General features: G+C 43.2%; 1 protein-coding gene across 11 annotated transcripts in view; it reads left to right on the forward strand.

Annotated features, from left to right (window-relative positions):
* SLC11A2 (solute carrier family 11 member 2) overlaps positions 1-13,102 on the forward strand; it is a 35,917-nt gene that overhangs the window by 8,480 nt on the left and 14,335 nt on the right. For 8 of the 11 annotated variants that reach the window (XM_024991782.2, XM_024991780.2, XM_059886456.1 and 5 more), the window contains 11 exon segments: positions 2,813-2,884; positions 4,601-4,752; positions 5,473-5,598; positions 6,383-6,502; positions 8,057-8,163; positions 8,701-8,771; positions 8,880-8,947; positions 10,205-10,360; positions 11,013-11,171; positions 12,008-12,094; positions 12,982-13,101. In XM_024991782.2, the coding sequence (XP_024847550.1) occupies positions 2,813-2,884; positions 4,601-4,752; positions 5,473-5,598; positions 6,383-6,502; positions 8,057-8,163; positions 8,701-8,771; positions 8,880-8,947; positions 10,205-10,360; positions 11,013-11,171; positions 12,008-12,094; positions 12,982-13,101 (1,238 nt within the window). 11 annotated transcript variants of the gene reach the window in all.

Below are 13,102 nucleotides of genomic sequence, written 5' to 3' on the forward strand. Positions count from 1 at the left end.
AGTGCTTTCACTGCCGGGGCCCAGTTTGATCCCTGGTCCAGGAACTAAGATCCTACAAGCTGCATGATGCAGCACAACAAACAAACAAACAAACCAGCAAACAGGTTGGAATCTAGAACCCATTTTCTTTCTTGGAGAGAGATTTCACAGAGAAGATCAGACTTCTTGTGTTTTACAAGTTCTGTAAGTAATTTTGGGAACAATCACTTAGAATACTAATAGTAATTATTAAAATTTTTATCTTGAGATATTTCTTTTTAAAATTACTTAACTGTCACCTTTTCACACTTCATATTGGGGAAAAACACACTACTATCTCAACTGTTTTGCTTTTTTAAAGATGCAAGGTTTAAAGGCTCCTTTTGGACAGGGATCGTCCTCAAGTACACTGAACGCTTCTGTGCCTTCTGATACCGAGTGTCGTCACGCAAAAGTAGTCGAAGTTTATCGATTCTTTACGAGTAGGGCAGCAGTTAGAAACTTGAGTTATTCTTAATAATAACAATATAACATTAATAGTAATATTCTTTAAAAAATAACCACTTTTAACACTTTTTGGCACGTCTTTCCATTTTATTTATTTGATTTATTTTTTGGCTGTGCTGTGTGGCTTGCAGGATCTTAGTTCCCCATTCAGGGATTGAACTGAATCCCAGGCCACAGCAATGAAAGGCTAGAATCCTCATCGCTATGCCACCAGGGAACTCCCAATAATAATACTCTTTTTGGGGGCAGTGGGATGAGGGGCCTGTGCTTTGTGGCTTGTGGGATCTTGGTTCCCTGACCAGTGATTAAACTTGCCCTTTGCAGGGAAAGCATGGAGTCCTAACCACTGGACCACCAGGAAATTCCCGATAATAATAATGTTCTCAGAGCTGATTGAAGTATAAGGAAGTTGTCTCATATAAATAGCCCACGATTTCCCGTGTAAGAGCCGTAGTCCCAGATCGGATTTGTGGTTTCTAGTTTATTGTGTGTTATCCTGGCTTCTTAGAATTAAGTAAAAGTATCTGTGTTGTGATTGGAATCCAAGTGGTACTGCTGCTGAGTGGTCAGATGTGTAAGTCCCATTTAGTTGAGGTGCTGGCTGAAAGAGGGGTGGGATTTAGTCAGCAGTATTGAGGTCTGCTGACGAAACCATCTCATAGCACAAACTGATAGGAAGGACATGGCTACTGTTTATTATAGGAGTCTCCTTATTGGTGACTATAGAGTTGAAAGTTTGTATTTTCTAAATTAGCAAGATTTAGATGTTGGTATGTTGTGTACTCCAGAAAATAGATGAAATCTAATACTCCTTTCAGGTCTTAATTCTGTAATTTGGCAAAACAGATATAGAATATGTTGATTTGTTGTTGTTTTAGTCGCTAAGTCATGTCTGACTCTTGGGACCCCCATGGACTGTAGCCTATCAAGCTCCACTGTCCATGGGATTTTCCATGCAAGATACTAGAGTGGATTGCCATTTCCCTTTCCAGGGGATCTTCCCTACCAGGGCTTGAACCCAAGTCTCTTGCATTAGCGTGAGGATTTTTTACTGTTGAGCTACCAGGGAAGTCCTAGAATATGTCGGTAGATTATCTAAAAAAGAAAGTAGAGCACTGTTCACATAAGAGCAATAATCGTCCAAGAGTAGAAAAGGAATAGTGAAGGAGAGAGAAGGGGAGGCTTCCTCAGTTTTTCAGGATAGTTGTTATTGGGATTGAAGGGGTGGTGGTTAACAATATTATTTACCTTTCCCATTATTTCTAAGTTTAGAAATAACTAAGAAGTAGATTCCTTAATCAGTAGATCAGAATTTTTAAACAATTAACCTTATTGGTGGAGTTGACTGGAGAATATGCCATAGATCTGTGGCCCAGTGGGCTTACTAGTATTCCCTCTACCCCCTGTTAAACTTAGCCCAAGTAAACTTAAGCTCTCTACCCCAGTTAAACTTAACCCACTAGGAGGCTGGACATCTGAGATACCCCCTCACTACCACACCCCCTCTCACCCCTAATATCCCTCACTCCTCATCCCCCCTTGTAGGTTACTTATTGCTGATGGAGAGAGGTGCAGGCGGGCTGCTGTCGGTGGCTTTTTCTCCTGGTGCCTCAGCTCTCCTTGAGGGGAGCATGGTCATTCACTCTTCTCTCAGTTGTTGAAGTGTTGGGGAATGAGACCTGAAACCTTACAGCTGAAGTCTCTCTCAGGGAAAGATGAGACTGGGAAATAGTGGCCCTCTTCTACCAGTGTGCTGGTGAGGTCTTTCCCCCTTCTCCCCACCCTCCAGAAACTTGAAACATGAACTTAAATTGTTAGTTAGATCAAAGAGTTATAGATCTTTGTCCTTAAAAGCTCATCAAAATGGTGGGAAGTCAGTCTTTTAAATATTTGGGTTAATTGGAGGTAAAGGGTGGGAGACTGGGTGATTGATTGCCTGGAAGCCTCTGTATGGAGGCTTTTTTGGTGTTGTTCAGTTGCTAAGTCGTGTCCAATTCTTTGCGACCCCTCGGACTGCAGCATGGCAGGTTTCCCTGCCCTTCACTATCTCCCGTGGATACTTATTAAAAACTACTTGCCCACTTGCCTGAAATAGCTTTTGCTTTACTTTGGTTTCCACGTGTTGCCAGTATTTCATTTTTTCCCCTTAAATATCTCTTAATCATATTCTGAAAACTGTGATTATTTTCAAGGTTATCTAATTCAGTAGAGCAATTATTCTTTTTGCATAGTAAGGGTTCAGTCAAACAATGTCACAGAATACTGGTTGTGAACTTGTTTTAATTTGTTCTTGCTAATTCTCTTCCTTCTCTTCTCTCTTTTCCAGAATCCTTTTCTAAGAACTCAGGCACTCAGGTATCCACCATGGTGTTGGGTCCTGAACAGAAGATACCAGATGGTAATTTACAGCTTTGTGTTATTGACTCATTTTTGTTTGAAATTAGGCTTAAGCCAGTAACAGAAATTTACCATATTGTCCTTCTTGTCCTCTGTTCCATCAAAAATTGTCACCATCTCCTGTCCCCCAGCCAACTATATGGAGACCTGCTCCATTCAGAGGTGACTTAGGTGACCTGGTGACTTAGGCTGTAAATGAAAATGGATTTATAACCACAGAGACCTGCCTCAATTTTATTTCCAGTTCTGAGATGAGCCAAGATTAGCTGCAAGTCTGGTTTCTGTAGCAATAGTGCTTGTAAAGGCAGTCTAACTTGCAGACCTGGTATAAAAACCTCTGGGGTGCTTTGGCTGCTGAAGACACTTCAGATAAGAGTGGAACAGGAAAATACTGAGCTAGCACCTTATAGAGTATTTCATTAGACTTTATGCTTTGACTAATCCTTCCTGAGTCTAAATTTCTCCTTTAGAATTTCCATTCCTTTTCAGTAAATTTACTCCTCAATTCAGTGTCACTTAAGGTGAAGTGGGTCAGTTCCCTATAAAAAGAAAGCTTTTGTTTTTCTAATTGGCGGTTGCAAGGGGTTCTTGGAAACCCTGAGATTAGAGCTTTGTGGTTAAAAATAGCCATTTGATGGTCTCAGCAGACTGGGTTTCCTAACTTTCTGGTGACTTAGCCCTTTTCTGTGAGACCCTCGCCCTTACCCTCCCCACCCCCCCCCCCACTGGCCGGATTTAAAATTAGCAGCGAAATGCAGGAGGAAGATTAATCACTCTGGTGATTAGTCTGCGGTGAGCCTTCCTGTCGCAAGGGTGACACCTCCCCCTCCCCAGGCTCTTCACTGCAGGCCTATGTCAGGTGGCGAAGGGTTCCTTTTTGGTCATTTCTCTGCGGCTACAGATTTTAGCCTGAAATATGATAGTGGTTTGTAAGTTAGCCGTTTCTGGGGAAGCCTGATGGAGATATAATGTCCAAGGATGATCCTTTGACTAAATCCTACCAAATAATGGGTGGGAGGTGGAGAAAGTGTCCTGTTAGCCTATTTCCTTCTAAAAGTTAAGATTTGGGTGATCAGTGAGGCTAGTCTGGGGATGTTACATATTGAGCCCTAGACATCAGTGATTTTGGAAGAAAATGAAATGATTCTAGAAATTGGCAAGTGACAGTAGAAGTGTGAAACTACGGGGAGGCCGTTTGTGAGATTAGTGTTGAAAACCGATATAGGGCTTGGTGACTGGAGAAGGGGGTTGTGAGGGAGCTTTTTTACTGTAAGCATTTTTGTGTTTCTCAAATTTTCAGCCATTTGAATGTATTGCCAATTCAAAAATTAATTTAAAAATATAGTACTGGAAATTGAGACGGAGTTAGGTAGATCTTGTGCATTTATTGAGGTATTAAAAAGATTTAATGTTAGTACTTCTAAAGATGATTACTGATATTACCAACTGCACTGGACTTCCCGGTGGTGCAGTGGTAAAGAATCTTCCTCCAATGCAGGAGACACCGGAGATGTGGGTTCCATCCCTGGGTCAGGAAGATCCCCTGGAGTAGGAAATGGCAACCTGCTCCAGTATTCTTGCCTGGAAAATTCCATGGACAGAGGAGCCTGGCAGACTACAGTCCCTGGGGTTGCAAAGAGTCAGACACGACCAAGCACCTTAATAGTAGTGTATTTTGTTCATTTTAATTCATTTCTTCTCAATTCTTTTAACTCAGAAGATGCTTCTGGAGACCATGGAGACTCTGCCAGTCTTGGTGCCATCAACCCTGCATACAGTAACTCCTCAATTCCGCAGTCCCCCGGGGCGGGCTCAGAGGACCCCTTCACCACCTACTTTGATGAGAAGATTGCCATTCCTGAGGAGGAGGTTAGTGACAGGTCCTTGGAGGAAAATACTATTATCTAGGGAAAACCTGTGTACAATGTCTGCTAGACAACTGAAGATCAGCAACCTCAGAGTCAATTCTGGCAGGCAATCTCTGAAGACTGAATTTTTGTAGTCAGAGAAACTGTTAAGGAAACTAAGGTCCTTGAAAAACCATTGCCAAGTTTTACTGGTGAGCATTTTTTGATCCAGAAAGCATGATTTTCATGTTCCCTTTTTTACGTTGCCTTTTGTCCCATTTGGGTAGTGTTTGAGCACAGAGGTAGGGGTTATTATTGCTGGGGTTTTAGAATGAAAGGCTGTTGGAAGGACAGGTAAGAGAAGGGCTCTTATTTGGACAGAGAGCTAGCCAGGTTGCTGATAAGGAATGGATAAGATGGAAAAGAAACTTGGACACACCTATGTCCAACTTCTGAAATCCTTTGTTCTTATGAAGCTGATATTGTTGCTTTTTATGTGATAAAATAATACATAAGTTAGACCAGGAATTTGGAGGTGGTAATCATTTTTTTTCTCCAAGATAAATTTTATTTTATTTTATTGTTATTTTTCAAGTTTTTTATTCTGTATTGGAGTATAGCCAGTTAACAATATTGTGCTAGTTTCGGGTGGATAGTGAAGGGAGTCAGCCATACATATGCATGTATCCATTCTTCCCCTGGAGGTGATAATCATTTTGTTCTGTATTCCTCTCTTGTACAGTACTCTTGTTTTAGCTTTCGTAAACTCTGGGCCTTCACGGGACCAGGATTTCTTATGAGCATTGCTTACCTGGATCCAGGAAACATTGAGTCTGATTTGCAGTCTGGAGCAGTGGCTGGATTTAAGGTGAACATGGAGTCTTTCCCCCTTTCCTTTTTAAACACTCACAGCGTACTTCTCTGCTCTGCCTGTTGGATATCAACCTTGTGGGCTATGTGCTGATTCTATATTGGCTCTGACACTTAGATGAAAAGTGCTTTTCCATCTTTTTTTTTTTTTAATCCCAACTAGGAATGAGAATGTATTTATTTATTTATTCCTAGCTGTGCTGGGTCTTTGTTGTTTGGCGCAGGCTTTTCTCTAGTGGCAGTGAGAGTGGGGGCTACTCTCTAGTTGGGGTGCACGGACTTCTCATTGCAGTGGCTTCTCTTGTCACAGAGCAGAGGCTCTAGATGTGCAGGCTTCAATAGCTGTGTTTCCCAAGCTCCAGAGGCCAGGCCCAGGAGCTGTGGCATACGGGTTTAGTTGTTCCGTGGCATGTGGGATTTTCCTGGACGAGAGACTGAACCCATTCTTCTGCATCAGCAGATGAATTTTTTACCACTGAACCACCAGGGAAGCCCTTTCCGTCTGTTTTTTAAATTTTATCATGTGGTTGGTTTTTAGTTTTGTTTTACCCAGATAGTTTCCTTGAACAAAAGCACAACTGCAGATGGGAAAAACTAAGGCTCAGAAAGGTGCGAGGTGACCTAGCAAGTTCTGTGCAGAATGTGATACAGAACTCAGATCATTGGATTCCTGAGTGGAGCTCTTTCCTGAGTGTACTCTTTCCCCTTGACATTGCCAGACAAGCAAACTTAAACCACTAGTTATCTCATGAGTGTAATGGTGGGGTTTTGTTCTTCTCTAGTTGCTCTGGGTTCTTCTGTTGGCCACCATCGTGGGGCTCCTGCTCCAGCGCCTTGCAGCTCGACTGGGAGTGGTCACTGGGCTGCATCTGGCTGAAGTGTGTCACCGCCAGTATCCCAGGGTAAGCAGTGTTTGTTACTCATATCATAGGTAGCTGTGTGTCTAGACATTTGGGACTTGTTGCTGTCTAAGGCAGGAATGGGTAGACCCAGTGTCTGGAGGATAGCTTTAAACTGACTTGATTGTTCAGTCAGTTCAGTCGCTCAGTCGTGTCCGACTCTTTGCAGTCCCATGAATCGCAGCATGCCAGGCCTCCCTATCTATCACCAACTCCCGGAGTTCATCCAAACTCTTGTGCATCGAGTCGGTGATGCCATCCAGCCATCTCATCCTCTGTTGTCCCCTTCTCCTCCTGCCCCCAATCCCTCCCAGCATCAGGGTCTTTTCCAATGAATCAGCTCTTCGCATGAGGTGGCCAAAGTATTGGAGTTTCAGCTTTAGCATCAGTCCTTCCAAAGGACACCCAGGACTGATCTCCTTTAGAATGGACTGGTTGGATCTCCTTGCAGTCCAGTTCAAAAGCAGAGACATTACTTTGCCAACAAAGGTCCGTCTAGTCAATGCTATGGTTTTTCCAGTAGTCGTTTATGTTTGTGAGAGTTGGACTGTGAAGAAAGCTGAGTGCCGAAGAATTGATGCTTTTGAACTGTGGTGTTGGAGAAGACTCTTGAGAGACTTGATTGTTAGATAAGTACTAATTAATCTATCTCTTGGAGAAGGAAATGGCAACCCACTCCAGTACTCTTGCCTGGAGGGTCCCATGGATAGAGGAGCCTGGTAGGCTACAGTCTATGGGGTTGCAAAGAGTCGGACACGACTGAGCGACTTCTGGTTCATCCTGAATGTTTAATCTCCTTTCCTGGCTGTGAGAGAGTATCTTTACCTGCTTTTTTTTTCTTATATGCCTCTCAAAAAAAAAAAAAATTGGTAACTTGTAGTTTGTTTTAGCTTCTCTTTCTTCTTACATTTCTTACACTTCATGTTTCTTAGTTTTTTTTTTTTTTCCTGGCCTCAGTGAGCTAGCACTTCTAAATTTCTTTCTGTTCGATTATTTGACCAGATTAGTTCCCAGATTTTATTATAGAACACCCAATTCCAACACTTTGCCCCGAGTCCCTTTGCATATCTTGTCTTTTTTTTTACTTGCTTGTGCATTACTATATTAAGGATGACTCCAACCTTTTCATGTTTGTTTTGTCTCTTCAGCTATGGTCAGGATAGATATTTTCTTCTGTAGTATTTTATTCTCTCCTGAACAGTATTTTGACCATCTTAGCATCCTCATTTCCCCTAACACTTTCAGGATTGTTTTTAGGCAAAAAATTAAGTGGAAATAATGAATGGAAACTCCATTCTTGTGTCAAGTAAAACAGAAGGAGAAGAAATTGGCATCAGCTGCTGTCCTAACCTTGACTCAGGCTCTACCACAAAGAGCAGCCTGGCCCTCTCTGTCAAGGGACCGAGTAAAGCTTGAGTTCTGGTCCTTCATCTCTAGACCTAAGGCTTAATAAAGGACTGTTATTGGATCACTGCCAAAATATGAATTCCAAACTATGGAGGAAGTTCTTAGAAATGATTAATTAAGAACCGTATCTTTCTGCTGTTTGATGTTTAGGTTCCACGAATCATCCTGTGGCTGATGGTGGAGCTGGCTATCATTGGCTCAGACATGCAGGAAGTTATTGGCTCAGCTATTGCCATCAATCTCCTGTCTGTAGGAAGGTGAGGGGTTTTTCCTCTACAAATAATCATTGTTTTGCCAGATTTCAAAGCAAGCGTAAAAAGAAAATCCCAAGTCATTTTCAGTTTTCAAGATTCACCTCAAGTATTGTTTTTTTCTGTGGAACCTTTCTGGAACCACCGTCTTCTCTCCTGCCAGATGTAGGCTCTCTGTCTTCCATGTTCTCATGTCAGGTTATGCAGACCTGTTGTTAGCCAGTGTGTGGCAGTGTGTGTTATAATTAATTTGTATCTCAGTTTATCCCACTTGATAAGTGAGTCCCTTGAGAGATAAGACCCTTACTTTTTAGATTTGTGTCCTGAATATCTGAAATCGTAGACAAAATTCGAATGAATGTATTACTTTACTTAGTACTGAGATCCTAAACTACACAAGGTCTGGCCTCCTTGCTGCTGTTCCCTTTTCCCGAGTCCTTAGTCCTCCAGGTGTCATGTATCTGGAGAGCTGTTGGGAAACTGGGAAATGGGTCTTTCTCATTGTTTCTTTCCTATAATCTCCCTTTTTAATCTCTGACCTAGGATTCCTCTATGGGGTGGAGTTCTCATCACCATTGCAGATACATTTGTATTTCTCTTTTTGGACAAATATGGTAAGGACAGTGGGAATGGAGGGGTCTCTCAAAGGAACTGCTTTCCATCATGTGGCTTATGGGGTAATCTGCCTTCTGTGAACTCACTACTGTATTTTTCCCCTTTAGGCTTGAGGAAGCTGGAAGCATTTTTTGGTTTTCTCATCACTATTATGGCCCTCACATTTGGCTATGAGGCAAGTATTACAGGCTTATTCGTTAGCTTTATTATTATCATTATTAACTTTTTAAAACAAGGCTTTTGTCCTTTTATTATGAAAGACAGTACATGCTAACAAAAAGCCGAATTCAGAACTGGCCAATTTTAAAGGAATAAGGATGTGGCAGAGACTAGTGTCCAGGAAGACCTGCAGGGACTCCTAGTTTAAAACTGTACTAGAATTTCTGGTCCCAAGTTATTCTCAGCAACAGAACAGCATTGGAGAGGGTCAGGAAAGGGGTTACAGCATTATTCTTGGCTGTTAACATTAGAGGGGTTTGTTTTTGCTCATCCTAGTTGACAGTAGCTGCAGCTTGGACTTTCTCTGTATTGTAACAATTAGTGAACTATAGGGGATACAGTACATGTTTCCCAGTTTGTGCCCCAATCTGGACATTCCATTGGGTTAAAAGTAACCCTAACCCTACCATTATATTCAGTAATGCTCCTGTCTGTGTCCAGTTATTATAAACTGATTTCTGCTTATTGGCCTAGCTAAGCTTTTGAGAATGTGTCTACTCTATGAGTAGATGATAGAGCTTGGTCTAAGCCTTCAAGAGAAATGCTGAACCAGGAAAAAGTGTTTCTGAGTGAGTCTCAGCAGATGCTAGTGGCAAGTGTTAGTGATTTTTCTATACATAGGTGAACATGGAAGCATGATTAGTGTGGATAATCAGGAATCGACTATTCTAAGGTGTGTCTCACAGGAGTTATTGTGACAATAGTATCAATAAGGCCCTTAGCAGCTGTTTTATTTCTTTAGAATATTAATTAGATTCTCAACACATCCAGGCTCCCCAGGTGGTGCTGGTGTTAAAGAATCGGCCTGCCAGTGCAGGAGACACAGGAGACTTGGATTCTGTCTTTGTGTGGGGAAGAGCCCCTGGAAGAGGAATTGGCACCCCTCTCCAGTATTCTTGCCTGTGAAATTCCATGGGCAGAGGAGCCTGGCAGGCTGCAGTCCATGGGATTGCAAAGGGTTGGACATGACTGAGCAGCAGCACTACACATCGATTTCATGTATCTAAAATACAGTGTGAAGTGTCTGGATACCCCATTCCTAAATTCTCTGAACTGTACTGCTTGGTTTTTTTGGGTGGTTCTGTGTTCCTCATTTCCTGTGTAGTTGTTGATGAAGGGGTTTAAGGAGTAAAGATGCAGTGTTTTCTAGTACTGTGTTACTCCCTAGTCTCATATTCCAGAAAAGACTAATAGCTGTTCTGTTTGTGTGTAGTATGTTACAGTGAAACCCAGCCAGACCCAGGTCCTCAAAGGCATGTTCCTGCCATCCTGTTCAGGCTGTCGTACCCCACAGATTGAGCAGGCTGTGGGCATCGTGGGTGCTGTTATCATGCCACACAACATGTACCTGCATTCTGCCTTAGTTAAGGTGAGCAAGACCTTTCTTATCTCAGTGGCCTGTGTAGTTTCATGGCATCTTTTCCTTTTGTTGCAAGGGACACACACTTAGTTCACAACTGTTGAAGCCCTGAAGGAGCACGTGTTTTTCCACAGTTGGACTGCACACTCTTGTATCACCAAGGTGACCAGAGATGGGACCAAGATGACATAGAGAAGGGACTAGAGTCCTTCTTAAAAGATCTGAAGGGGCACCGTGTCTCTTGTCTTTAAATCTCAGATGCCTGAATGGCCTCATGGAGATCAGGAGGAAAGAGCCTAATCTGTCTTTTACCAGTTAATCCATCACAATCGTTTGTTGGAAGATTTCAGAGACCTTTGTAATTAAGGTGGTGTCCCCATTAGGTCTGAAATCAGATTGTTCTCATAGGTCAGCAGTTCTTCCAGCCACATAACTGAAGGCTCAGCAGTCACTCGTTCACTTTTTCCTCTTTGGGATGTATGATGTCATCAAAGGGTCATGACTTCTTACTCAGTCAGTGAATCAGGATGTAAGTGGAGTCTCACATTTCATGTGGTCAGTTGTTTGCCCCTTAGGCCTTTCACCTGACTACAGACTTATGAAATATCACAAGGAAACTTGTTCCAATTCATCAAAAAGTGACTGTTGCTGTTCTCTCTAGTCCAGACAGGTAGACCGAGCCAATAAGCAGGAAGTTCGAGAAGCGAATAAGTACTTCTTCATTGAATCCTGCATTGCTCTCTTTGTTTCCTTTATCATCAACGTCTTTGTTGTCTCGGTGTTTGCTGAAGCATTTTTTGGGAAAACCAACGAGCAGGTGGTAAGTAAGCCCGGGTCCTGGGTAGTAGTGGATGTGAGGGTAAAGAGGAGGCTGCATTGGGGCAGGAAAACGTGACAGTGACTTCGAGCTCAGGGGAAATAGATCTCAGTGCTGCCCCTAAGTCATGGCACTACTCAGGTTTACATCTGGGGCTGTGACCAAGCCCAGACCCTCCTTCGTAGCTTTAAACAGGTAAGGAAGCGTGCCTTAGCCCAAGGTTGCCTCGTGCCGTTGTTGGTGGCTTCATGTCTGGCTGTTCTCATCCCCTTTTGCTTCCTGTTTACCAACTACTGGCTGCTTGCCAGTCCTGCCATTTAGTGCTTACCGGCGGGAGGAGTCAGCCAACAGAAAATAAAGCTATGGCTAGACAGGCTATTTTATCACACTGAATTCTCTGTCCTCTTGACTCCTGATTGCCAATCTAGGTGTTTTTTTTTTTTGCCAATCTAGTTTTGATAAGTCCTTTGATTCCCACCCATAGGACCTCTGACTCCTGGCTCTGCTTTGAATAGGCCACTCTGTTCTGGGCGTCCTCTCATATTTGAAGTCTGTTTAAGGGCCCTCACCACCTATTATCATTTAAAATGACCCAGCATTCGTGTATTACCATGCACACTCTGACTCGAGGAGAAGCTTTTGGTGACCTGGGGGCGTAGGAAAAGTGGGGAGGCAGAGCTCAAGGACCTGCCGCCAGCCTCTGCTGTCATCAGCCTGTGTCCAGTGTCTCACCTGCAGGACTCGTTTCTTAGATGATCCGTCTGTGTGTGAGCTGTTGGAGAGGTCTTCTTCTCTGAGTTCTGGACTCAAAAGTTGATCCTAAACTGCTTTGGTTCCAGGTTGCGGTCTGTACAAACAGCAGCAGTCCCCACACTCACCTTTTCCCAGACGATAACTCAACACTGGCTGTGGACATCTACAAAGGGGTAAACGAGTCCGGATTTCTGATCTCTGCTCCTGAATCAAGATTCTCAGCATAGTGTCTGGTCTTTTCAGTGGGTTCACTTCGGAGCTCAGCATATCTTCTGTGGAGTGTCTTTTTTTCAGAGGTCCAGATGCCAGACAAGCCTTTTGGATTACGTGGAAGGGAATAGGAGATCAGCTGACAAGATGATTTAATTGTATCAGCAATTCCCAAACTTATGTTGATAGCATATTGTTTTCTATGTGTTAATTGGGGAGACTAAAGAAGTATCCCTGGTAAAGTGGTCTTTTTTGTGTGTGTGGCTGAAGACTATTTATTTATTTAGATTGTGCTGTGTGGCATGTGGGATCTCAGTTCCCGGACCAGGGGTGAAATTTCTGCCCCTTGCATGGGATCACAGAGTCTTAACTACTGGACTGCCAGGGAAGTTCCAGTAAAGTGGTCTTTACTGGGGCCTCTCTGTCCCTTTTATGCTGATTACATTGTGAACCTCCAGTGGTACACAATACATAGTATTTAACATTTCTGAAATTTATTGGAGGTTTCTCTCCATTCCTATTACCATCTTCCAGGATAGTGTGTTTAGGAATATAATTTGGGAAGTGTGTTATAGTCATTTTTCTTTTTGATACGTAACATATGAGTTGAGGATAAAGGCTTTAGGAGCCTAGAGAAGAGAAGGGACTAGGCTGAGGAGGAATGGGGGCCTACCCAACAGAATTTAGGTTGAAAGCCTCTAATACGAGGTCAGGACCCGAGTCTAGCTTCTGGGACAGTGCCAGCACAGCGCTTGGTAGAGGTGGGTGCATAGCCAGAAATGGGGAGAAGTGACACCAAGGATATGTTTGGGGTGTTGTCTCAGGTGATCTCTCTCCCTTGCCTCTCCAGGGTGTTGTGCTGGGGTGTTACTTCGGGCCTGCTGCTCTCTACATCTGGGCGGTGGGGATCCTGGCTGCGGGGCAGAGCTCCACCATGACAGGAACCTATTCCGGCCAGTTTGTCATGGAGG

The sequence above is a fragment of the Bos taurus genome, chromosome 5 (genome assembly GCF_002263795.3).
Source record: "Bos taurus isolate L1 Dominette 01449 registration number 42190680 breed Hereford chromosome 5, ARS-UCD2.0, whole genome shotgun sequence".
In the NCBI taxonomy this organism is placed as follows: domain Eukaryota; kingdom Metazoa; phylum Chordata; class Mammalia; order Artiodactyla; family Bovidae; genus Bos; species Bos taurus.